This window comes from Corylus avellana, chromosome ca8 (assembly GCF_901000735.1).
Source record: "Corylus avellana chromosome ca8, CavTom2PMs-1.0".
Classification (NCBI taxonomy): domain Eukaryota; kingdom Viridiplantae; phylum Streptophyta; class Magnoliopsida; order Fagales; family Betulaceae; genus Corylus; species Corylus avellana.
Window position 1 is genome coordinate 19,643,217 of NC_081548.1, and position 25,950 is coordinate 19,669,166.

The 25,950-nt window shown below is 34.2% G+C and overlaps 3 protein-coding genes, 1 long non-coding RNA gene and 3 other non-coding genes across 7 annotated transcripts in view; 2 read left to right on the top strand and 5 right to left on the bottom strand.

Moving 5' to 3' along the window:
- Nucleotides 1–6,020: 6,020 nt before the first annotated feature.
- Nucleotides 6,021–6,858, top strand: LOC132190291 (glycine-rich cell wall structural protein 2-like). The gene has a single exon (XM_059605236.1). The coding sequence runs from the start codon at nucleotides 6,117–6,119 to the stop codon at nucleotides 6,600–6,602; it is 486 nt and encodes a 161-aa protein (XP_059461219.1). The 5' UTR covers nucleotides 6,021–6,116; the 3' UTR covers nucleotides 6,603–6,858.
- A 1,614-nt stretch (nucleotides 6,859–8,472) lies between these two features.
- Nucleotides 8,473–10,806, bottom strand: LOC132189947 (uncharacterized). The gene is made up of 2 exons (XR_009441076.1): nucleotides 10,393–10,806; nucleotides 8,473–8,807 (listed from the first exon to the last, which is right to left on the bottom strand). It is a non-coding gene; the product is annotated as an uncharacterized LOC132189947 (long non-coding RNA).
- LOC132191155 (small nucleolar RNA SNORD34) lies at nucleotides 9,576–9,664 on the bottom strand. Its single transcript, XR_009441187.1, has one exon. It is a non-coding gene; the product is annotated as a small nucleolar RNA SNORD34 (small nucleolar RNA).
- LOC132191194 (small nucleolar RNA R30/Z108) lies at nucleotides 10,389–10,492 on the bottom strand. The gene has a single exon (XR_009441223.1). It is a non-coding gene; the product is annotated as a small nucleolar RNA R30/Z108 (small nucleolar RNA).
- LOC132191170 (small nucleolar RNA Z107/R87) lies at nucleotides 10,666–10,746 on the bottom strand. The gene has a single exon (XR_009441201.1). It is a non-coding gene; the product is annotated as a small nucleolar RNA Z107/R87 (small nucleolar RNA).
- A 2,807-nt stretch (nucleotides 10,807–13,613) lies between the features above and the next one.
- On the top strand, nucleotides 13,614–21,762 carry LOC132190139 (protein ORANGE-GREEN, chloroplastic). Its single transcript, XM_059605037.1, has 8 exons — nucleotides 13,614–13,958; nucleotides 14,063–14,177; nucleotides 15,442–15,558; nucleotides 15,776–15,862; nucleotides 17,510–17,586; nucleotides 18,946–19,073; nucleotides 21,025–21,161; nucleotides 21,444–21,762. Exons 1-8 carry the CDS (start codon nucleotides 13,747–13,749, stop codon nucleotides 21,519–21,521), a joined length of 951 nt encoding a protein of 316 aa, XP_059461020.1. The 5' UTR covers nucleotides 13,614–13,746; the 3' UTR covers nucleotides 21,522–21,762.
- A 922-nt stretch (nucleotides 21,763–22,684) lies between these two features.
- LOC132191010 (uncharacterized) overlaps nucleotides 22,685–25,950 on the bottom strand; it is a 38,795-nt gene continuing 35,529 nt past the window's right edge. Inside the window, 3 exon segments of the mRNA XM_059606030.1 lie at nucleotides 22,685–22,755; nucleotides 22,758–22,881; nucleotides 23,033–23,098. Of these exon segments, the coding sequence (XP_059462013.1) occupies nucleotides 22,685–22,755; nucleotides 22,758–22,881; nucleotides 23,033–23,098 (261 nt within the window).

A 25,950-nucleotide genomic window follows, 5' to 3' on the forward strand; every position in this document is an offset into this window, starting at 1 on the left:
CTTGGGTCCTTAGAAGTCAACTTTGATGTTATAATCAGGCAATCCTTTGCTGTGGCGGCTGACACTCTTAGAGACCACAAAGGTGACTTTTCTTTTTGTTAATTCCCTCAAGCTCCCTTCCATGGATGTTGATCTCGGTGAAGCTCATGCAGTTCTTTTGGCGTTTAGGTGGGCTGCGTCGGCTGGATGCTCTCAGTTGATGATTGAAGGTGACTCCTTGGTTATGATCCTAGCCATCAACAACCATTATCCTTTTTTCTTTTTGATTGGAACATTGAACTGATTATTGCTTATATCCAACATCAATTGCTTTCCATTCCGGAATAAAAAGCTTTGAAAATTTATGAATGTACAAACTTTGGTTCACATCAAGTAGTTAAATGTTAGAAATAATTTTGGATGGTGCACAAATTCTCATTGATATAAAATAATTACAATATGAATATGAACAATGAAATAAATAAAATACAAGAGATGAAAATAGAGTATGAAAAGATCTCATAATGCTATAGAATCATGCAAGAGCGTTGTCCTTAAAGGTTGATTTGTGCCTCCCGGAGTGTATAACTCGGTGCGATCGGATTTTTTGACATGTAACCTCCCAGTATTAGACTATAGCGTCTATCTTCGTTAAGGACGCACTTCCAAATAACAAAGAGTAATAAAACAACTCAATTGTCAAAGTTGATGAGGGACTTCAGAATATTATTTGTAAAAAAACCAATAATATAGCATATGCCATGAAACAAGTGTATTGCAACACACTATACGACCTTAGCCTTAGATAGAAAATAAGTGATTTCTTCTATCTCTCATATATATTCTTACCTTCAATGTATTAGTGTGTATATATATATATATATATATATATATATATATATATATATATATATATATATATATATATATATATATATATACAAGTACTGGAAAGTATGTCATAAAGGAAATCTAATGACCAAACGGTCAAAACGTTAAAAAAACTCTCAAGCATAAAACTTGTTATAAAATGCAATAAAACGTATTAACTCCAAACGGTTATAAAACGGTAAGAAAATCAACGGGTTAATGACATAACACCAAAAAAGGGTAAAACATTTGTTAATAATCAAATGATCAAACTACAATAAAAGTTGTTAAAGACTAACGGTTAAAACTATAAAAATCAATTAAAACTAATTTTTATTTAATAACTCATAACCAAGTAATAAATACAAACGGTCATAAAAGTTATATCTCATAACCAAGTAATAAATACAAACGGTTATAAACCAAAATAGTTAAAGATGATTTTTATTTCTCATAAAAACTCATGAAGATAGTATCAAATGATAAAACATTTTCATTTTTCAAGTGACTAAAAAATGAATGTTTGTAACAAATATTACAAATTAAATAGGTCTTCTCATCATGTATATAAAAGCATTTCCACTTGTTCTTGGCGACCACCTCCTTTGTAATTCTCTTTACTTTTATTACCTTTTTTTTTTTTTTTTGATATACTTTTATTACCTTATTTGAATAGAAAGAAAGAAAGAAAGAAACAAAAAAAAGAAAAGAAAAAGTAATGGATCTGTGGTCCATTAAGTATGGCATGCAAGAAAATGTTGGATATTTTTGTGAGTGCAAACACATCCATTGTCCATATGCCCAAACTGATCTCTACTAGCAAGCACACTGAATTTCCCACTAGTAAATAAGATCACGAAAAGGCTGCACAACGTGTGAGGACCAGCCACCTCTTCTACCGGTTCAGCTCGAATATCTACCATGCTTTTATTTTGCCGACATCCGTTGCTTGCTAATTAATGCGTGTTCGAGAAGGGTTTTTCCAACCCGAATTCCTTAGCTTTGTTATAGAAATGAAGAGCGATAAGGAGTCAAATAAATGAATTCAGAAAAAATTTTAAATTAATATGACAAGGATTTTTAAATTAAAAAAAAAAATGCAATTATCTCTCTTTTGTCTGCCATTCGCGGTCTGCCACGTCAATTTAAAAATTTTTTTGAGTTCAATTGTTTGACTCCCTAACACTTTTCATAGAAAATGCATTGTGCCGATGCGGGGTATATGATGTGTGGTTCTTCGAGAGGATAGAGTTATTTATGTCTTATTTCTTTTCTTTTTTGGTTGTATTTTTTGCTTTTAGGGATATAAATGCCGATGCTGTTATTTTTAATATTTATAAATGTATAAATAAAATACGAGTAATGTTATAAGTTCTCCTAGAGTCATCCTAGGGTTCTCCCAAATGTGATGTGACTTTTAAAATTACCATTGAATTTGAGATGTGATGTATTAAACTTTGATCTATTAGTGATTTTAAAAGCCAAATCACATTTGATATAACTCCAGGAGAACTCTATGAAGACTTATAGCATTACTCATAAAATACGGATATCACTTTTAGATATCCTGCCTCATGTTTTTATTATCCGCATTCATGTGGTTATTGTGGTTATTGAATGCATTTATTATCTGTTATCGGCATTTTAGGTAATATGCCTATTGTAGTCTCTTGGCCTTTTTTGAGTCTATATTATATTTTAAATAATTTAGGCTGGTTTTTAGTGTTTTGAACTTGATTTTTATTTTTTTAAAGCCCTAATATTTTCAAAATATATTTAATCTCACATTACTTTTGCCTTTTTGCAAAAGTGAATGAGTGAAATGTGAGGAAAAAAAAAACATTAAACAAGATAAACATAACATATACCTAATCCAAAACGACATTGTTTTAGTGAATTTATTAAACATATTTAATATAAAAGGTATGCAGATATGAATCCGCATATACGGATTGTGGCTTTTGTTAACTGCATTCACATATGCGAATAACAAATAATTACAGACAGTGGGTATAGGCCATTAATATTTGCCCACATATATGCTCCTACTTTCTCCGTTATTTTCGTATTGGATTGTTGTGGGAAAACCTACCCATTTTTCAGGATTTTGTTCTCTTCTAATTTTTTTTTATATATGATTAGAAAGAAAGAGAGAGGCAAAAAAAAAAAAAAAAAGCGTGTCAGGGCCCAGGCCCATCCGACCTAAGCATGTGGGAATCGAAGTTATTCTCCAGCGCCACAACAGCACAGCACAGCACAACTTCCAACTAAAAGGCTAAAAGCCCTCAGGATATATCATACCAATTACCATTACCAGCCGACAAAACAAACAAAAAACGGAAAGCAATTTTTCAGAAAGAGAGGTCATCATCCTATTTAGTTTGGGTGCTTACGTTGCCACGTGTCCTAGGTGGCATGGCACGGCCGGTGAAAGCCAGTACACCACTAAAAAGTTTGGATCCAACTTCCTAATAATAATAATGCATCTCATCGTCATCCACTACGATTCTATCCTGAGAAATGTTAAGGTATTAAATTTTTTATTAGTAGGATTTTATTAAATTTTTGTGTAATTTATTTATTAGTTATCATCATTTTTAGGGTTAATAATTTTTTCGTACTTGAGTTTTGAGGTTTTTTAATTTTTCTCTCAAGGTTTTAAAATATGACAAAACTAATACTTCAAATTTTTTAAAAAAAACCAAATCATCACCTTCAATTTAAAAAATTCTATGGGGTGGCCGGCCAACCCAAGGGCCAAAAAGGGAGTGGCCGAAACCACCCCTATGGCCTTGGAGGTGGCTCGGCCACCCTCAGACCGGTCTTGGGGATCAAATTGGGGGTGGTTCCTATAAATTTTTTAAATTGGAGATGGTGATTCGGTTTTTTTCAAAGTTTGAGGTATTAGTTTTGTCGTGTTTTAAAACCTAAGGAAGAAAATTAAAAAATCTCAAAATCCAAGTACCAAAAAAGTTATTAACCCTTATATATATTTATCTTTATTAATTATTTTATTTTTTAATAAATGGGCTACGTATCAATTTAATAAGCATTTGTTAATAAAAAGTTTAATACACTCAAAACTGATATATTGTGCGTTTGTTTCCTTGTTTCTTTGATTTTTGTTTTTCAATGAACCAAGCGAAAAGAATTTTCTTGTTTTTTAAATGAACCAAATACTCTAATTAGTAGGTGGTGTCCTCTGCGTTTTTCAACAAAATAAAACAACTTATGATCCATATTATCGTCGAGTTTACTTTTGGCCAAGAGGGAATTAATAAATGATTGGTTCAAAAGAATACATGTTATATCTAAATCCGACATGTTGAACAAACGAAGCGGATTTAGATTAGCTTAATTTTACCAAGTCGAAGTACTGACACAGCACGGGAATGGATTTTTCACAAAATAGATAAAGAACAACAAAAAAATAAAGATAAATCTCGTGTTATTGGAAATAATGAAAAGGATAGGTTAAACCAAAGTCTCATTGGTCTTTTGGTAGAGTCTCACCACCAAAAAAAAAAAAAAAAAAAAAAAGAGGAATTGCCCCCAAGAAGACATATGTTTTTCATCAAATATAATCTGTCCCCATAAAAGTACAAAAGCACACTTAAATAGACTGGCAAAACCTTGATGTGATTGAGTTTGGACCAAATCCATTATTGAATTACAATTAAAACTAATAATCTAAATAAAACTAAAAATTATTTATTTATTTTCCGTCTTGCATCAAGTAGTCTATTCAAAATATTTTATTTTATTGTTAAACTAATGATTAAATTATTAAATTTACTTCTTTCTATCAATTTAAGCTTTTAAGATAACTGGTGATTTAACATGATATCAGAGCCAAAAGATTTAGGATCAAACCTTAACTCTGTCAATTCACTTCCCATTTAAATTAAATATACTATGTGTTGGGCCTCACCTATTAAAAGGGAGCTTAAACTTTTAGGATAACCGGTAATTTAATGCATATTAAACTTTTACAATATGCATGTATTATTATTATTTTTTTAATCAAAAATGGTTGGAGGGGAGGACCAATTGTGGTTATTCTATCTGAGCGTGATTATAACAGTACCAATCCGCAGGGGATTGCTCAGGAGAGACCTAGACGACGAAAATCGCAGGCACACCCTCAAGACCAGTCGAACCATAATTTAATCGTCTGCCCTACCAGGGCATTAATGAAACCAAGGTGGTTTGTTTATACTAATCAGACATGAGAATTTTCCATTGCGGAGATTCGAACCCACATCTTAGGACTTACCTAACCACTTGAGAATTTCCTTAGGCCATTGAACCACCACCCTTGATGGTTACAATATGCATGTATTGAATGAAGAGAAATATGGTTACAACTATGATGATGTGGCAGTGAATATCAGTCACTAATTTTTTCTTTTTACAAATTCTTGTTGATTCAAAGGTTAATTATTACGGCCAGATTATCATAATTATATAACAGTTATAAGAGTCTACTGAATGACATCACTTATTGAGCGAATTGATCCAATATCGCTTGTTCCTGATAAAGCCTCTCAATTCACCTGGATTTTACCACTTTGAACTTAGGCCATACAGCTCATTGTAGGTAATGAGCAGTCTAGGCCAAGTCGACCTAACGTAAAAATGACGTGCAGATTTCGTCATTATGATCAGCTATCATGGATTCATGGTCAAATATCTTATTGAATGAAACAAATAGTATATAACCTAGCTATTTGTCTTCTTTTTTTTAAAGACAGTGTAAATCAAGTAATCAATTTTCATTGAGTTTAATTTTACATATGGTTGAGGATTTGTAATATGGGTCAAAAAGATAAGAAACTAAATAAAGAGTGTATGTAGCTTCGGCTATGATTTGTTTCAGAGTTTTTATTCTGTTTGTAATAGCTTTTCGCTCGTAACCTTTTATTAATGAATGAATATGAAATATTTTCTTTTAAAACAAATAAATAAAGATTCATGAATTATTTATTATATTATGGGTTTTGAAGGGAGTAATTGATGTTATATTTAGTTGAGAGGCGGTGGTGCGGGTATGGCGTGTAGTATTTCTTGTGGGTAAAATCTAGCAAGCCGACATGTACACCATACAATAAAGTGATCACTCTCTCACGGGTGCCCATATCTCCATACAAAAACTAAAAGAGTCAAAAAAACCCATTATAAATACCACTTTCCCGCTAGTGCAACACACACCTCACCAAAAGTCACAACCCAACTTTCCCTGCAAAACTCACAAGCACAAAAGAAGGATGAAAATGCAGCCCAAGATTTCCCATTTCACTCTCTTCCTTCTCTTCTTGATCACTACTTCAACTTCCATAGCATACAACACTGGTGGTGGTGGTGGTGGAAGAAAGGTTCAATCTCCGGAAATGTCTTCTATGCCCAACGGTGGGACGGGGACCCCGACTGGTGCCACTGGCTCCGGCCATGGCCCCAATTGGGACTACCGATGGGGGTGGGGATCGGGTCCTGGAAGCGGATGGGGTTATGGTTCAGGGTATGCCCGGTCTCCCAACGGATTTGGAGGCGGCTTTGGCTTTGGTTCTGGTTCTGGTTCTGACTCAGGCTCAGGCTCGGGTTCTGGAGGTGGTGGTGCTCAAGATGGTGGGCATGGTTTTGGAACTGGTTATGGAAGCTCGGGAAATGGCGGCTCTGGTGGAGGAAATGGTGGCTCGGGTGGCGACGGGAATCACTCGCCACCGGAGTCTAAGGACAAGAGGAACCATGGTTGAATGTGTTGCATGGCTTTTAGATATATGATGATTTTACATGGTGTGTATGCTATATATATATACATATATATATATATGCCATAGTGGTATGACATATTATGTAGTTTCAATTGCAATTAAGCTCCCCTCTCTCTCTTGAATATAGTTTCCATGCTAGGGAATTAAGTACTCTTAATTAACTTGAGGGATATTGTTCTAGGGATTAAAGCTCAAAAGTTTATGCAAATTTATGAACAACATTTACCTCCTTAGCTAATTTTCAGTGGTACATAATAGTTTTGGGTGGTCAAAATTTGAATTTCTTTGCTGGGATATAATTATTCATTTACTGTCCAAGATTTCTAACAGCTAGCTTAGGAGCTGACAAAAAAAAAAAAAAAGGTTAATCGAAATAAGAAGAAAACTCCGAGAGGATTGATTAAACGACCAAAGCTTGCGAAAGAAAAAAAATTATAATATTGGGGATCATCCGATCATATCGACTTCATATAAATATAATATTTTGATAAGAGCCATGAACTGTATCTCTCTCCAAAGCTTGGGAGATATATAGATTGTATTAGTTAGGCTCATGAATATGAAAACCTGCACAAACAAAATGATTGGAACTTAAGCCGTGCTCGAAGCTTAGTATAGCCCGTAGCAAGTTTTTTCTTTTCTTTTTCTTTCCTTTTTTTTTTAGATAAAAAATAATAAACTTATTTGTTCTTGGACCCATACTCTAATAATTTCAGTAGCATCTAAATTCACCTAATATGGACTTCTGACTGCAGAGGAGTAATTTCACTAGCCGCTATATACCATTCTTTTATTCTCATTTTATTTTTCAAAAGTTAATGTAACTTATAAAATTATTATTAAATTTGTGATAGATCACTATTAAATTTTAATTCAATAATAATTTTAAAAATTACATCAATTTTATAAAGATAAAAAATAATATATAACATTACTTAATCGTAAGCCGAAAGAGCGTTGGGGAAGATATGAGCATGTTTTGATCACTACTTTTGACTGTTCTAATGCTAGCTTATTGCTTTGTAATTGTACCCTTCCCCCTTAATCGCCAATTTGATTTTCTCATGAATTTTCCCATCACTTGTCAAGCAAATTTTAGGTACCATCTTTCTATTTTCTTAAAATTCTCTTAAAATCTTCCTAAAGCTGATGTTGCTTTCAAAATCACCATTAAATTTTAGATGAATCATACTTGAATTTTAATCCAATTGTAATTTTGAAAGTCACATCAGCTTTAGGGAAATTTTAAGAGGATAAAAGGATGGTACCTAGCATTACTCTTATGACCTCACCATATAAGATCCATAACCAAATGTGAATGTGGGATTTAAGGGTATTTTTTGGCTTTCCACATCCATATAAACAACACCCCCCTTTCCTTTTGTTTGCTTCATGATAGTTGTTTAAAACATCATTATCTTACTCTCAAAAAGTACTCTTCGCTTTTTCTCGCATGAAGATGGGGGCTAAATCATGAGGACTAAGAGTCAGCATCAGGCACTACAACATGTAAGGTTGGATTTTAACGGTAAAGACAATGTCACTTGCAATGAAATTTTTTAAAAACAATAATCAAAATTTCTAAATTCCCGTTTCATGGTCACTAGATCCATAAAATACTAATAAAACTCATACCATTAAAACTACATACAATTAAAAGATATGTCGTCCCAATGGGTAGCTCGCTCAATTTGCTGTGGTCCACACTACATTAAGCGAAAATCACTAATTCGAATCCTCTTTTTCCTTTCCTTGTGTGGACATATCAAAAAAATAAAAAAAAAATAAAGCATCATAAGTCCAAAACTTGGAAAATTGCAATTCCATATATTTACCATCTTTGACGTGACACAAGAATAAATTACTCATTAAGGATTCAAGCACGTCCACCAATAAATTACACAGCTCATAGGGCTGTGGACCGCGCTCTCTCTACATTTTCGTTTTTACAATCAAACAAAAATAATCTAGAGAAAATTTGAGGGTCTCTTTATCTGCCCTGCCAAGCACGTTCTCGATGACTTCCTCTCAATACCACGTCCACAAAGTGACACAGCAACCCCCACTGATCACCAAAACGTTTTGGATAGAGGAATATATTTCCAGCGGAGAACACAAAACCATCAATTTGGCTGCTTCATCCAAAGAGATGAAAATTGAATATATCTTCCTTGCTATATACATGATCTATAAATGAGGGGAGAAGAATTGTCAAACAACCAAAATTCTCTCTTTTCTTTTTGGCAAGTGACCAAAATTACCTCTTGAAAATATAATATAAGCACAGTATGAAGAAGATTACAAATACAAAGATTACTACCAACTTTGATGGCAGGTTGAGCAAACCATGAAATAGTTATTTAAGGGGTAATCTACCTTTTGCTCCCAAGAACTATAGCGCCTCCGCACTTTTCCCCTATGAACTACTAATTATGACACCTGACCCCATCAGTCAAAGAGGTTAAAATTGACGGTCAACGATCATGTGCAAGGCATGTGCCATTTTTAATTTTTCTTCTACTTTTGCCCTCATTTTAAGTTATTTTCATGCGTTGGATTAGGGTTTAGGAAGGTATAAGCGTCATTTTCTCGGTCTGAAGTGAGGGCAAAAGTGGAAAAAAAAAATTTAAATGGCACATGACTTGTATATGACCATTGATCGACGGTCAATTTTAACCCCTTTGACTAACGGAATGGGGTTTTTTGTCATAAAATGGTAGTTTGATGAGATCAAGTGTCATAGTTGGTAATTCATAGGGAAAAAGTGATACGGGGCTGTAGTTCATGGGGGCAAAAAGTAATTACCCCAACATTTAATCAAAAGAAATAAACACATAGAAAACTGAAATATGACATCTACCAAACTACAAACATTGACACTATAATGCAAACTAAAAAGAGCATAGTCACCAAGCTGACTTCCATCGACTCAAAGAAACTATATTTTCTTCATGGAAAGGCCTCAGATATGTGAGATAAATCATTATCTTAGAAAGATAATCATGCAATGTAGGCAAAATATTTCAAAATCATCACCGGCCTCAAATAAATAAAGGAGAAAACAAATATATAAAAGCCCCTACGAATTTTCACTCTTCACACAGTATAAAAGCTTTAATCATTTCACCAATTATGGACTATCATAGCAAGTTTGTAAGGGAATTGTAATAAAAGTTCTAACACCCAAAGCATTATATATAACTGTTCATTGGGCTTCAAGAGATCTGCCAGAACAATTTAAGAACAGAACCACTAATTCTGGGATATTCTCACATTCTTAAAATATGAAAATACCACCCGAAACTTCAACATCAATTCAACCAATATGCACCAACAAAGCAAAAAGATAATATTAAATATAAAACAATTTGCAACTTCACTTATCAACAATAATTTCAAAATTGCAATTTTTGGTATAGAACCTAGAAAAAAATCAACGTTCAATGAGCTTCTTTAGTACCAAATCCATTCAAACAGTGTTACAACCTCTGCTATAATCACTTACCTTGACATTGCAGATAATTTTTTGTGCAACTATTTTTATGTAATTTGATTCCAATTTCATGCTCAAATCTTGCGTTAAATAAATGAGAATTAGGAAAATTCAAAAAATAAAGCACAGATTAACAAACAGGCACAAAAACTTATTCAATTTAACTGTCATAACCCATCTCTACACCACACAAAAACAAGCTAAAGAAATAGGGAAATTCAATATTTCTTAATTTCCTATACACAAACATGAGAGAGGGACAATGGGGAAAGAGATTACTCAGTGGTGGCTTTAAGAGTTTTAGGTTCGATTCTGCCAGCGTACTTCCTCAACTTAAAATCTCAGAAGAGGGAGCTTTGTCATCCTCATTGCAATCTCTATTTCCCCCAATAACTATTTCAAATCAAATATAAACTCAAAAGCCCAAAATTTAACCCATAATAATAATAATTTTAAGAACAGCTAACGATTCGAGAATTTTGTTGCCTATGATTTCTTGCAGTGAAAAATGATTTGGAAATGTAAAAACAGAGAAAGAAAAGGAAAGAGTGAGACCCGCAAAATTTTCTCGCAAGAGAAAATCCTGCATTCCGGTCTGTTGAGCTTGGATTTCACCAAGTCATCGCTGCGATCTTCTCTTTCATCACGATTAAACCTCAAACATATGCGTGGAGAGAGAGAGAGAGAGAGAGGCTGAACCTGAGGGGTTGCCCAGTTGAGATGGAAAAGCACCAAAGGTGGTGAATTTATAGGGATGACCGCTAGGGTTTTATCGGGGCTTTGGAAAGATAGGATATGCACGTGTTTTGTTTGCTGAAATCTCGGCTCCATCTTTGAAATATTTGCAATGGGGCGTCTGATTTGTAAAATTTAGGAAACTTCTTCAATTTTCAGAAGTATATGAGATTTTGCAATTTAAAAATTTGTAAGGTTAGTAAAAAATATTGTTAAAAGTAGTGTTGCTTTTTATACCCATTTATCATGCGGGACAAAATTGTAAAATTATTTTCAAAATTAATAGTTATTAAATATTATTTTGTGTCTTGAAAATCTTTTAAAATTGAAAGTTTCTCTATTCTCTCTTTCATCCGGATCAAGAGTAAGAATGACTTTTCCTTGTAGTCCCTTTCTCTCCTTTTTAATTAGAAAAAATAAAAATAAGGCAATTACTATTAAGTAATTACAATTGATTTTGTGAGATTTGTTTAAAATTTGGCGTGTCTATTGACTAAATAACTTGCAAGGGATTTGGTGTGAAAAATATCAAAAGAGATGAGATGGGATTAAAGCCATTAGAGAATGATCACCATTAGTGAAAACTCAACTCAACACTTCAAATACTAAGATCTTGAGTTCAATGAGCTAAAGTACATTATATGTTGTGATTGCAAGCACTATAAATTTTAGTTTTTAAACTAATTTGATATCCCAAAGTTAGGTTACTCAGAGCTTGGAATGTTACAATTGAGGCTGTCTATTTTGTACTTAATAAGCTTATAACATACTTATGTTGAATTGAATTAGTTACATAGCACTTTTGATAAGCCTATATATTTAAGTGTCAAATGTGGTGCCACCTTCTTAGACCAAGGGCGGAAGCACCCTTTGGCTTGGGGTGTCCGGTCCCTCCAAGCCATATGGTGGTTCCCAAGAAAATATATATTTTTAAAAAATAGATCTTTAAAATTAATTTTTGCACTCCTAATAATTTTTTTTTAAAAAATTGTCTTTTCAAACTAAAAGTTATAGTTCTGCCCCTTTGTGAGACTAAGATTTTCTCTTTGTTGCACTCATGACTCTAGGATATAGACACAAGACTAATCCATGTGTTGACTTAAAAGAACTACTCAAATAGAAGAAAACACGTGTGAGATATGTCTGACTTGTCAAATACGATAGCTAGTTCAAAGATTGTCCACCATGATATCTTCATTAGCTTTAACTTATTATTACTATATGAATGTTCAGTCCTCAAGGCACCTTCATTTATGTATGAGTTTTTCTATTATAGTTAAATTGTGTTTTGATTTTGAAAATGACAGAGGATTGTAAAAGATTTTTCAAAATCAATATATTAGCATGAGATTATATATCTAATTTGTGGTATGAGATTGTTTTAAATTGAAGGTAGCATTGGAATAAAAGAGTTAAAGGTCCAACACACACAAAACTATTGTTTTAAAAGCAAGCAATGATTAAGTGTATGCTTTAGTTTCGCACAACCGCAAGTAGATCTAATGGTTGGATTTACTAGACCATCAGTAGAGTCTAACTGTAAGATAAAATTATGTTTGATCTAATGGTTGAGATTAGATGATCGTTACTAACAATTACGATATAACAATAATAATTAAATAACTGTTAATAATAATTCAATACAACAATCAAAATGACGTGTCTGTTAATATTTAATGATCAGATTTTGATGACTGCTAAAATGGTAGTTAATTAATGTTAATTGTGAAATTACATGTTAAGCATGTTAGTGAACATACACTAAAACGGTTAGTTTAACACTATAAATAGTCCATTGTAGACCAACTTTAAATACATAAAATCTATCTTCTTTAGTCTCTCTACAAATCTTTTGTAGTCTAAAAAACTTGAGTCTCTTTCTTGATATAATAGAAAATTTGAGGATGTTGAGGTTTGATTTTATTTTGATACAAAATGCAATTAAACTATTTGAGATCCATTATAATATGTGGTGTGACTGTTTACCTACCAATTAACAGATAAAGTCAACTGAAACAAAATTAGGGTCAAGATTGAGACTTTCTATAATGACTTGAAAAAGAATAGCTTTCTTGCAAGAAAATACAAGTAATTCTAGGTGGCATATTTGTGTCTTACTTGTGTTATATTAAAAATGATGTGATTATTAAAATCATTATTAGACTTATGATTGATCATTATTGAATTTTAATCGAAAGGTTTAATAGCCACATCATTCTTAGGGCCTGTTTGAGATTGCGCTTGAGGAACCTAAAAGTACTTTTAACATTCAAAAAGTTCGTTTGAAAAAAAAAAGTATTCGTTTGATAAAAACAATTAAAAGCGTTTTTAAAGGTTTAAAAAGTCTAAAATGGTTAAAATGTACTTTTAACAAAAACTTAAAAATAAAACTTTTGCTAAATTTTTTTTTTTAACTTAAAATCTCTATTTCTTAAACTCAATTCCGAACATACTTTTAACTATCCACAAGTAGAATTACTCAGAAAATACGGCCAAAAAGAAAGAAAGAGAAAGAAAAAGACGTTCATGCGAATGGATTGGATTTTGTGTTGGATTCCAATAGGGACGACTTGCACCATTCGAAAAACCAAAATTCCAAATTCCATTTTCTCGTAAAAAAGGAATAAAAACAAAACCCCACCAACGCCCTTCTTCCACGTAGCAAACGCCGTCAACAACCGACTTTCCCACCAGATAAAAAAAACAGTACTCCCAATATATCCACACCCAAAAAGATCCCTGTCATATATAACATCTTCAAATATACCCTCAGATCCACTCCCACTTGACTCTACAGTTGGCTCCATTACCAGAGGCTCGCCAACAAAAAATTGGATACACAGAGAGAGGGAGAGAGAGAGAGAGGGAGAGCGCCTTGGTTTCATCAGGCTTGAGAGGATGCTCTGTTCGGGTCGACTATTGGCGGTCTCGTACCCGCCAAACCCGCCGCGTCCCAACAGTTGCCATTTCTGGAGTTCGAGAATTCGTCATGTAAACCCCAAGCTCAGCTCGAGATGGCGATCGAGGGCCTCCGACCCCGACTCCTCTTCTTCTTCTTCTTCTTTTGCTACCTCCATCGACTCCGATACTACCGACAAGAACGCCGCCGGGTGACTCTCTCTTTCTATCTCTGCTTGAGATGCATATTTTTGTTGTTGTTTGAAATGATTGAATCATCTGGTTACTGTTGGGTGTGTTGCGGTTTTGGATTCAGGTTCTGTATAATAGAAGGGCCTGAGACAGTGCAAGACTTTGTCAAAATGGAATTGCAAGAGATTCAGGATAATATTCGGAGTCGTCGGAACAAAATTTTTTTGCATATGGAAGAGGTGAGTGGATTAAGTAGCGACTCTTTCTTTTTGTGAGAATCATTCGCTGTGATTTTATGATTGCTATCAGGATTAATTTGGTTTGTCTGTGAGTAATATTCTCGTTTATAATTATAATACTCCTGAAAACAACCTCATAACATTACACAAAGTAAAGAGTTTCAAACGAGATTCTTTATATATCAATATGGTGTTAATATTGAATAGGAGTATACAAACGTATATCTTGTAACCTTGGACATAAATATGTACAGAAAAATGGAAAATAGTTAACAAATTTCCTATAACAATGGACCATTACTACCTCGTCTACTCTCATAATTGCTCCTCAAATGTATTCTTTATCAATTATTGGCTATGGAGTCCAACATACAACTCAAAATCTCTCTTCTTCCTTATTAGTTGCTCTGTCCAAAAAATTATTCTTATTTTTCCTTTGATTGGTTCGCCAATTGGATTGATATTGGGAATGATCACTTGTGATTAACTGTCTCTAGCGGTTTTCAAATGCTGGAGATCAATTACCACCAGCCTGTTGGGGTAGGTGAGAAAATAGAAAGAAGATTGACAAGTTGGAAGAAGATTACTTGGCTCGGGGTGGTCGCCTAACCCTAATCAAGAGTACGTTATCCAGTTTCGCTATGTACTTCTTGTCTCTGTTTCCTTTATGAGCCCGATATAGCTAGAAGATTGGAGCGTCTTCAAAGGGACTTCCTTTGGAATGGTGTAGGTGGTGAGCATAAGTTTTATGTGGTGAATTGGACGATTGTTTGTTCGTCATTTCCTAGAAGAGGATTGGGTGTTAAAAAACTCCTCCAACAATCATATTCATTGGAATCCAAGTTTCATCGGGGCAGTCCAACATTGGGAGTTGGAGTCCCTTGACTTGTTCCTCGACCTATCATATTCTTCGAAAATCCATTTGAAGGACCCCAAACATAATGTTGTGGACCCAAGCATGCAATCACGACTTTGAAGCGAAGAGCTACTATAATTCTTTAGTGCCTGGAGAGCCTTGTATGTTCCATGCTTAGGCCTTCATTTTAATTTTACATTTCTTTGATAGGTCTAACTTTATGCTTAGCTCCACTTGTCTAATTTTACATTTCTTTGATAGTTCTAACTATAAATAACATATAGTGCAGTATCTTATTTATCAAGCTTAATAAAGTTGAAATAATGGGGCGGAATAAATTGCCTGTTTTCTGCTTGCATTCCTCTCGGATTACATTTTCTTTTTATTGACATTCTTCATTCTGTGTAGGTTCGTAGGCTGAGAATACAGCAGAGGATTAAAAGCGCAGAACTTGGAATTTTAAAGGATGAGCAAGAGAGTGAACTTCCTAATTTTCCATCATTCATTCCATTCTTGCCTCCTTTGGTGAGTGATTTTTTTTTTTTTTTTTTTTTTTAATCTTTTCCCCATCGAGTAGTATTTTTATGGTGACTACATCTTTCAATAACTTAAAATTATTTTATCTTTCTTCGACTCAACCTATGTTACCTGAATTTTTTCTTTATTGAATCATAGAAAATTAGAGCTCTCTTCTCCTTCAAGATGTTGATCATGTGGTAGATAATCAATATATTGCCTGCAGAGTTCAGAAAACCTCAAGCTGTATTACGCCTCTTGTTTTTCTCTTATTGCTGGGATTATCATTTTTGGGGGCCTTCTAGCACCCACTGTAAGTTATTTCTTGGACTAATCTTATGTTCTACCAATGATTCATAGACGTTAATTTTTTGATGCTTTAAGTTTTACTTTGTGTGTGTGTGTGAGTGCATGTGTGTTTGTATTTTGTGTGTAAGGTTGGTTTGAAGGAATTATGTTCTAAGGCCATGTAATCTTGTTTCTTTTTATTGTACTGGTTTGAATTCTTGATTATGTTCCCTTTTGGTAGTGAGAAATGAACGTGGAAAATGTTACCTGATCAAAGTAAAGACTTAATTAAGAATTTCCTGCCACATTTTCCTCTTTACTGTTCAAAGGATATTTTTTTGTTAAATGCTTGGCTGGTATTTTCCAGCAAGTAGAAGATATTGATTGCGTTTAAATCCTGACTTAGGGCACTATATATGTATATCAAATGAGAGGAGAGGCATTGTGATATTCCATATTGTGAGTCATAAGCCATACAGCTAGACCACCAATGACTGATTACACTAGTGGAAAGTATTTTGGATTTTCAAGTACACTAGTCTCAGAATTGTACCATGAAGAATGATTCCTCTAGTCTGAGGAACACTTCCATCCTCACCTCTAATGCAGCAATACTAGCTAAAATGGCCCAATGGTTTCAGTGCAAATTAAGAATCCGTTATTTTGTTATGTTTGTTCGGGCATCCCTGTTAATTGAAAGAAATTCAGTTTTAAAACTAGAATGTATATAAAGTGGACAGCTGCACTGGGAATTCATCTCATGGCGTTCACTTTTTGGTGGTTACTTTAAACTAAGCTATAAAGCACATGCAAAGGTGAATTAAGTAAACAAGATTCATATTATAATCAAAATAAGAACCATGACCCACAACTATGGCCTACATCTCGCAATTACATACATTATCAAATTACCCCTAACTCTAGAAACTTAAAGACAAATGTAAAATGAAATAAAACACTGATAATCTGATAGATTACCATGGATGCTCACTCTTGGACCAAAAAATTCTCTTTGATGCCATGGTTTCCATATCTTTATTTTTTTGGTTTCCATGTACAATATGTTATATTCAATCATGCTTTGCCTTTACTTTAAGATGACCAAGTCAAAACGCCTATGGTAAGATTTGCAAATTCCCATGGCATCAAAATAAAGAAAAGATGATCCGAATAATGTTCTAGATCAGTCCTTGCTGATGGAGGGCATAGGAGTTTAGGATCCATTGGGTTGGAGCGCTGTAAGAGCACAAACAATGAGTGGCAGGTCAACAATCCTAAAGTTTTAGTAAAACTGGGAGTTTATTTAAAGTGACAATAGTGTTTTGTGAAAAGATATGACCGTCTCGAATTCAACAGAAGATATTGATGTTGAGAAAGCTGAATGCTAAATTACAATTAATGTTGCTGGCCCGATACATCGACTACCTCCAGTTGTGTAGCTCATACCAATGGGTCTCCAATTGACCAAAAGGAAAAGGGAAAAGTCACTGTTAATGTTAAGCTTTTTAAAGTTTCCCCATTTAAGTTTTAGGATGGTCAATAAATTTAGAGCATATAATTAGGACCTAGGTGAACATGGGGACGCATATAAAATAACTTGTGATTTGTTGAGAAACATGCTCTTAGTTTCTAAATTCTATCTTTTCCTTATGCTTCCTCTATCATGTCTCAGTTGGAGCTTAAGTTGGGACTAGGAGGCACATCATATGAAGATTTCATCCGAAGTATGTATTTACCAATGCAATTGAGGTACAACTCATATCTAGGTCTCTTACCACTCAATTTCTCACGTTTTGGTTTGTTTGAGTTCGATTTTCACTTGCTTGTAGAAATGTGCAGAATTTTTCCATGAAAATGTTCATGATCCAAAAATTACTATATCACTATCACTGACAAGTGGTTTAGAAACTAGACTCATCATCCCACAAATCAATTTCTATCCCTTTTGTATTTTTTCTTCCAACCAAATGTTGACACTACCTCCATTCCAGAATATTCTTCCACCTTCAAAAATCCAAAATTTTTTAAAGGGACATAATTTAATGCATTATCTTTAAAATAAAAAGTTACCAGTTTTCAAAATTACTCTCTTTGTCAAATAAAGTAAAATGAAAAAGAGTTATGGAATTTTCAAATAAAATAAAGGGCAAGTTAGGAAAATTATTAAAATTGTATCTATTTACTTTTCAAAGTTAGATAATATTTTGGAACATGTCAAAATGAAGTAGCGGACAAACAATATGGGATGAAGGGAATAATATATCTATAATCAATTTAATTATAAGCAGTTTCCCTGTTCAGAAGCTATAACTTCCGGCCAGCTCCTTTAAGTTTTTCTGGTGATGCTCTTCTGTATCTTTATCTTTAATTGCAAAATGACTGAAATTATGTCACTCCTGAAGGGGTATTTGGATGAAAAACAGTTCTAATACTCTATTGTAACACAAATGTGTGATAAATAAATTATATTTGAATCTGATCAAACTTTATTGGGGGTGATAAAAACTTGAGATAAGCATAGTAAGTGGTTCTCCGTTATCCTTTGTGCTGTGTTTGGTTAGGGAACAAGTATTACTTAGTATTGACAACAGTTGGGAGTTTTCTGTTTTGATAACATCATAAACTCATTTTGGCTCAAAATTCTAACCAGAAAAGGGGACTCTGACAAACATTTAAGTACAACTTGTTTGTGTGTGATGATGCAATGTGGTGCAACATCTTCCAGATATAGTATAGGTATTTAATTTTAAATTCTCCAAACACTGCCAAGAATGAGAACTTTTGTTGTCCAAATATTTTGTAACATATTGTAAATGTTTACTAGAGAAAAGAAGAAGAAGATAACAATAGGGTGGGGTAAATAATGACTTATCACTCCATTCATAAGATCATAGACCAATGCTTTAAAATATGTAATATGTAGTTGATCTGTTACCATCTTTTATCGCCATCATATTTATTTGTGAACCCAAAAGCTTCAAACTTTAGAGAGGCACATTTCAGTAATGAGCTGCATTTAATCTGCTTGATATGAATATTATAGATGATGCCAATATGCTGCTGTTTGTAGTTTTGTATATTAACCAGTTTTCCCGTCACAAACTGCAGTCAGGTTGATCCCATCGTGGCATCATTCTCCGGAGGAGCAGTTGGGGTTATCTCAGCATTGATGGTAGTTGAAATAAACAATGTAAAACAGCAGGAGCATAAAAGATGCAAATATTGTCTTGGAACTGGTACGAATGTTGGATTTTCTCCCATATTCGTATTACTACTCTCTACTTTTACACTTGTTTTTAACATCTATGTTTGAGATGGTTGTACTATATTATACTCGAGCATGGGCGGAGCCACATACATTTAAGTTGGGAATTTGCCTCATTTTAATTTTAAATAAGTTAGGGTTTATTTTTAGAAACTTTTTTGTGTGTTTATCAAATTGCAACCACTAAAATAAGGTATCAAGTTATGAATTTTATTATTATTATTATTATTATTATTATTATTTTTTATTTTTTATTTTTTAAATAAAAGATACCATTGTTATTAATTAAAAAGTCCTCATTTCCTTTTCACTTTTTCGTAATTAATCAAACCATATAATCAATTGAATTGTTTACCTAAAATTTGTAATTCAATTGAATCAATTGCTTGGTTTTTATATGCAACATGAGTGGTTCTGTAGTTTAGGGTTTACATTTCATGATTTTTTAATGGATTAAAATTATTTTTTTTGGTATGACAAAGGGGAATTGATTACTTAAAATACTTGATATTTGATGATATAGTGTTATAGTTAATTTAATTGCTTGGCTGAGAATATGCATTAGATCATAAATATCATATATTAGTTTAATTAAGTTTGAAACATTAGTATGTTAGGCTTCCAAATATTTGAACTCATAAGGACAATTATAAAACATTATTTATTTTTGTTGAAAATGATATATGTGAAACAATTTTTTATTTTTATTTTTTGCTACCTTTTGTTCAATCATATCTTATGAAAATTTGTTTATTGCCCCCACTCGCATAAGATCTTGGCTCCACTACTATACTCGAGTACTTCGAGTGGACCAAAATGGAACTTTCAGTTTCCAAAGAGAGGAAGTAGGCCCATTTTTAATGGGCTACATAGATTCATTCAGCTCAATCTAGGCATGCATCTTCAGTCCCTTAGGCCATCATGTATTTTCTCATTTAATTGATCATATTCTGTTCATGTATTCAGCACAACCATGACCTAAGCCCATCTCTAATTCACTTTTTCTTTTCTTATCCCATTAAGGAAGTACTAAAATTCACCAACCATTTCTGTGGGATGTTTTCTTAGGAGTTGCGTCAATGGGTTGAATTCTTGTATTGAATTGGTCAGTTGAACTAGGTAGTGATGGGTTGAATATTTGTATGGCGAAGGTGGGTTGAACTAGGTAGTGATGGGTTAAATTTGGTTATTAGTGGCGGTGTATTTGAGATGAGACAGACCAATGAACTGGGATAGCTCAGTTGGGGTAGCATTGAGGCAAATTAGTGGCTGATGAGGTTGAGAAAGTCATAATATTGATGTTAATTTAAATATTCATTCCAAATGAATTTGGAAACATCCAAAATTATATATGGTGAATTTCTATTGGATCTGTCCTTGATTAATGGAGGGACAAAATGACACTTTGTTAAAGGACAGGGCTGACATTGATGCAATTGGAAGTGAAAAGGTGAGATTGAAACTTGGAGCAAACTCCAAGGAGGTAAAGCGTAAAATCCCATTTAATTAAAAATAAAAGGAACTTTGAAACCTTAAAACAGGGCGTTGGAATGGTCTTTATGTAATTTATAAATTGATGCAATCAATGAAAATGGAATATTGAACCTTAGTCAAAGAACAAGAGGGGTGAAGCATAAGAAACCCATTAGAGTATAATAAAGGAAACTTTGCTTCTGCAGTTTACTCCAGTGCATGGAGTTATCCCATGGAATGATTTTGATCTTTCTCTGAAATTCATATTAAACATAAACCTCCAATTTAAGTTGATGTGAATTACCTTGTATGTATTGTATGCAATTTGGATGAATAAGTGAAAACAAGTACTTATGAGTTCATACTTTGAGAATCTGATACCTGAGAAGAGGATACATACTTGGTCTACGTGTATCCACTCTTATCTTCTATAATTGATTAAAATGCAGGATATCTCGCTTGTGCTCGCTGTTCAAGCACTGGAGCTTTGGTTCTTACTGAACCGGTATCAACGGTCAATGGTGGAGATCAGCCTCTATCTCCACCTAAAACAGAAAGATGTTCAAATTGTTCAGGATCTGGAAAGGTTGGACATCTAACAATTTGGTTTAATGTTCTTTTTCCTATATTGAATCAGGAATTTGATATATATGGAATCAAGTTTTGATTCTGATTCAACGGAATCAATTTGGTTTTAACGATCTATATCCCATCACTAATGAATGGAATCAAAACAAAAACATCTTCAGCCATTATTCTGATTCTTATGAAACTGTAAACAAAATTGCACCAACTAATTTCTCTAACTTTTTTTTTTTTTTTAATTGTTATTATTTTTCAGTTTTAACACCTGTTTTGAATTTGGCAGGTTATGTGCCCCACATGCCTTTGTACTGGAATGGCGATGGCTAGTGAACATGACCCTCGGATTGATCCCTTTGACTAGAGTTGCATGCATCATCATGAGCTGCTCTCTTGTACTATTTGAATGTACAATTTTATGCCACAATTGTCTTCCGGACACACAAAGTAATTTCTGTATAGACAAAAAGGTTAAGAAAATCATGGACATCTATATGCCAATAAATTGTATTCTACGGCCAAGGTTCAGAAGAGGAGCCACACGTGTATTTCGTGACAACAAAGTAATTTTTGTATATACAAATAGCTCAAAGAAATTATGGACATCTTCATCTTGGGCGCCAGCTGCCATGCTTGTTTTGTGTCACCTAATTACCCCCATGGGATTTGTCTACTACATGCAAACATAGCACAAAGAGATTTACGAAGACAAGTTCACACATCAGTGATATGCTACTGCCATGTCAGTATGCCACATCAGCAAAAAAGAAGAGGTTGTCGAAAGATGCATGCTGTACATCATTTGCTCACCCATCTTTCAATTAGTTATACTCGTTCACTATACGGTTGAGAGAATAATTTTTATTATTTTTCTTGTTGAAGTACTTGCTCAAAATGTTTAACTGATTCCCTCTTCATGTGGTCGTGTTTTAGAGCTGACATATCTCTTTACTTTTGGGGCATGAGCAAAATGGAGAGGAGGGGGAGAACCAAAAAGGAGAGAAGGGAAAAACAAAAGCTTACAAACTATCGTTTGTAAGGTTTTCATGCTTAATATCGTTTCCATATTCAAACCTACAAAAAAAAGCTTTGAAAACCTTCTTCCTCTGCTGTTTCAACCCTTCTTTAACAAAATCTTTCTAGCAAAGCGGAGGGTCTTCAACAGCACACAACTTCATAACATTTCTCCAAATTCTACCACTATAGCTACAAGCCTACAACTAAACAAGAAGTGATACAACTGTTTTTCTTTTTCGAAGGATTAGTTTAATAGTTCATCGTTATAAATTAATCAATGTAAAACAACAGGCCTTCAGTAACAATAATAATAACGACAGTTCTTTGACTAGAAAAGCCAGTTGAGTTACACGATGAACAATAACAACTTTTTACATTTCAGTCTGATCCTTTGCCTATCCATCTTCCATCATCCAATTGATGATGTGGGAATAACAAAATGTCAGTCATCAAATACACTACCACACGTAAAATTCTTCAGCAAATACACACTATAATTATGAGGCTTATTTATTCATCTTGAAATTTACATATTTTATATGTTTTGTTACCAATCTTGCACTCAATATCACTGAATTTACGGTAAAAATGCATTTCTGTGCTGAGCCCCCTACATTAGATCTCTTCATTTCTTCTTCAACCATTCTCTGTAGGGAATCGCTGATGTCACCCAATGCCCACGCTAAGGATATATGGGGTCGTGGATCCTGTGATAAAAAAATCCGGCATGGTAAACTAATCTCTCAAGCATAATAACTTGCTGTAAAAGAATCTTTGCAATTTTCTCTTTGCCGTATATTCAAGAAAAGTATCAAGGTAAATAAATAACTTAATAAACAAGACTGATGATAAACTAACCTTTAAGAACTCGGGAAGCATGTGAAGCTTATAAACCTCGTTAACAGCATGAATTTGCCTTTTTATCTGAAATAAACTGAAGCCAAATAAATCTCACAGATGTATATATACACAATAGCAGAGGATATCTAGAGAAAGATTTGCTACACATAGAAATATATGTAACAAGCATGCTTCTTAAAAAGCCATGTTTCTAAACTATTCTAAAACAAGTAGAGCATGCCCTTGCGTGCTGCTAAACATAAAAAAAAGTTCGAACAAAAACTTAAAAGGGAGAGATAAAGGGACTTTATGCAGTAATATACTAAAAGTTCCATACTAACAGTTTCCACCTAGTCATCAATAATGCTAACAAAAACTTAAAAATATACTAACAGTTTCCAACTAGTCATCAATAATGCATATAACTCTACCAGTTCCATACAAAATGACAAAAATAAGATGGAAAAATGCAAAAAAAAAAAAAAAAAAAATGTGGTGCCAATGACAAACTCGACACTTGGAAATTCTACCTAGCTTTAACAAGTACAAAAAAGAAGAAAACATGAAAAGAAAAGAGAAGAGAAAACGAATTTTGGTAGAAATTGATTTCATTTGATAAATTGGTTTTTTTATTTTTTATTTTTTATATTATATTTCAGTTTTCTATGTAAGAAATTACATTTAAGGTATGTCCCTTATGTCACATATATTATTGTGATTATAAAATATATATAATTACGGTGTTCAGTGATTTATTCCAATTGAAGCTTATTCTATGAAATCAAATATTCTGAATTAAATTGTCGATTTAATTCTTGTGGAAACAAATATTTGAATTCATTACTATTTTATTTTGTGGAATCAATAAGCTGTATTGATTATTTATTTGATTTTTATTCCTTGATGGGAGGAATAATTAAGATAACAACTCTAATTGAGGGTCCCTGGCCGCTTGCGTATTCCATCAATTGGCACTCACCAGTAGGTATAGGTCAGAAAAACTTCTTAATATTTTTTAGTTTTCTAAATTTTGTTTCTGTGAAATTGTTCTTCAATTGGCTTGAGCAAAGCATGGCTAGAGGTATTTATATAATTATTCATTTCGCTGCTAATTTTATTGTCAATTAGCATTTAATTATATATTAAATTCTTACATGTGGTATCAGAGCCTTCTCGAGGCCATATTTGTTCAGCATTAAGTTATTTGTTTTTTCAATAGTTATTGTGATATTATTTGTTCACGCACTATTGTAATAAGGCATGAGAATTTATTTTTTCTCTTTAAAACGACTATCCAGAATGCTTTGTATATGAATATTTGTTTTTTGGTCCTTTTGTATATACTGTTCTGTTTGGACTTAAAAACTAGGAGAAACTTCAGAAAGTCTCCCTGAACTTTCAGCCGTTTTGAAAAACTCTTCCTGAATTTTCAAAACTCTCACTTAGGCACCCTGAACTTTGGTTTTCTCTCACTTTGGACCCTTTTAACGTTAAAGTCAAACAATTTGACTTTTTATACCCATTTTGCCCTTCCCTAAAACTACGTCGTTTTGTGTCCTAAAACTACAACACCTACCAAATCCAAAACGACGTCGTTTTAAGCATTTTTTTTTTAAAGCAAAATAAAAAAAAATTAAAAAAAAGGGGGAAATCGGGGGTGGCTGGAGCCACCCTTGGCCGATCTGGGGGTGGTTCGTCTGGGGGTGGTCGAACCACCCCCATGGCCAAAAAAAAAAAAAAAAAACAAAAAAAAGGGGATGGGGTGCATTCCCGGTTTTTTTTTTTCTTTTTTTTTTTAATGTATATTTTGCTTTTTTTAAAAAAAATAAAAAAATAAAAATTAATGCCTAAAACAACGTCGTTTTGGGCTGAATAGGTGTTGTAATTTTAAGACACAAAACAACGTAATTTTGAGGAAGGATAAAATGGGTATAAAACGTCCAAAACGACGTAATTTAATGGTAAAAGGGCCCAAAGTGAGAAAAAACTAAAGTTCAGAGAGCTTAAGTGAGAGTTTTAAAAATTCAGGAAAAATTTTTCAAATCGGCTGAAACTTCAGAGTGTTTCATGAAGTTTTCCCTATAAACTAACAATTTTGGATGTTGCCGTAGGGCCTTGACCATATTGCCCTTGTCCCTGTACGAGAACCCTTGGACCAAAATCACAGTGAGATCCGCTTCTAGGCCCACCCACCTGCCCTAAAGCCACCGGTGAGCACCGGTTTTCTTTTCCCCAAGGTGGCAGAGGCGTTGGCCGCATGAAGTTGAGCGGCAACCGCTGCCACTGCCAGCGGCATTTCGCGGCATAAAGGTAGCTTGTTCTGACCGGCAAACGGCAGCCCATATGAACGGCGATTTTGGCCGTGTGGGTGAAGGGAAAAGATCCTGGAGATGTGGGTTGAACGGCGCTACGTTTCCTGCCGGTCTGCGTCGTATGGGGCTGCTGTGCGGTGGCCTTGCACGGCTGCCGCATGAAGCAAGCGGCAGTCCATCACGGACCGACCATAAGGATTAACGGCGGCGGTGGACTGGCTGATACAGGAGGATCTGCGGCGGTGGCCAGACGTTTTCGGGCCCGGCGTTCGTAAGGATGCCGCTCCAGGCTGAGAACGCCGATCTCCTGAGCTCGATCTCCACTGTCTGCTCGCATAAAGCAGCCGGAACGGCATCTCCACCGTTGCTCGCTTAAGGATCTGCCGGAGAAGGCAGCTCTTCATCATGGTCGCCCATAAAGGACGACGGCGGCAGCCCTACAAGGGCAGCCTGTCGTCTGGTCGGTTCACCGGCCTTTGGTGGCCGGCGCATGAGGAACAGCGGCGGCGCATGGGGAAGGGGAATGGCGGCGGCTAGGGTATAGGATTTTTCTGGGTTGGGATTTAAGGTTTTCGGGTAGGGTTTTTTAACCCATAAGGAAACCGGGTCTAGTGTTTTTTGGGC

Coding starts and splice junctions, on each gene's coding strand:
- LOC132190139 (XM_059605037.1), top strand. CDS start 13,747: ATGCTCTGTTCGGGTCGACTATTGGCGGTCTCGTACCCGCCAAACCCG. Junction 13,959..14,062: donor ACCGACAAGAACGCCGCCGG/GTGACTCTCTCT, acceptor TTTTGGATTCAG/GTTCTGTATAATAGAAGGGC. Junction 19,074..21,024: donor CAAATATTGTCTTGGAACTG/GTACGAATGTTG, acceptor ATTAAAATGCAG/GATATCTCGCTTGTGCTCGC.
- LOC132190291 (XM_059605236.1), top strand. CDS start 6,117: ATGAAAATGCAGCCCAAGATTTCCCATTTCACTCTCTTCCTTCTCTTC.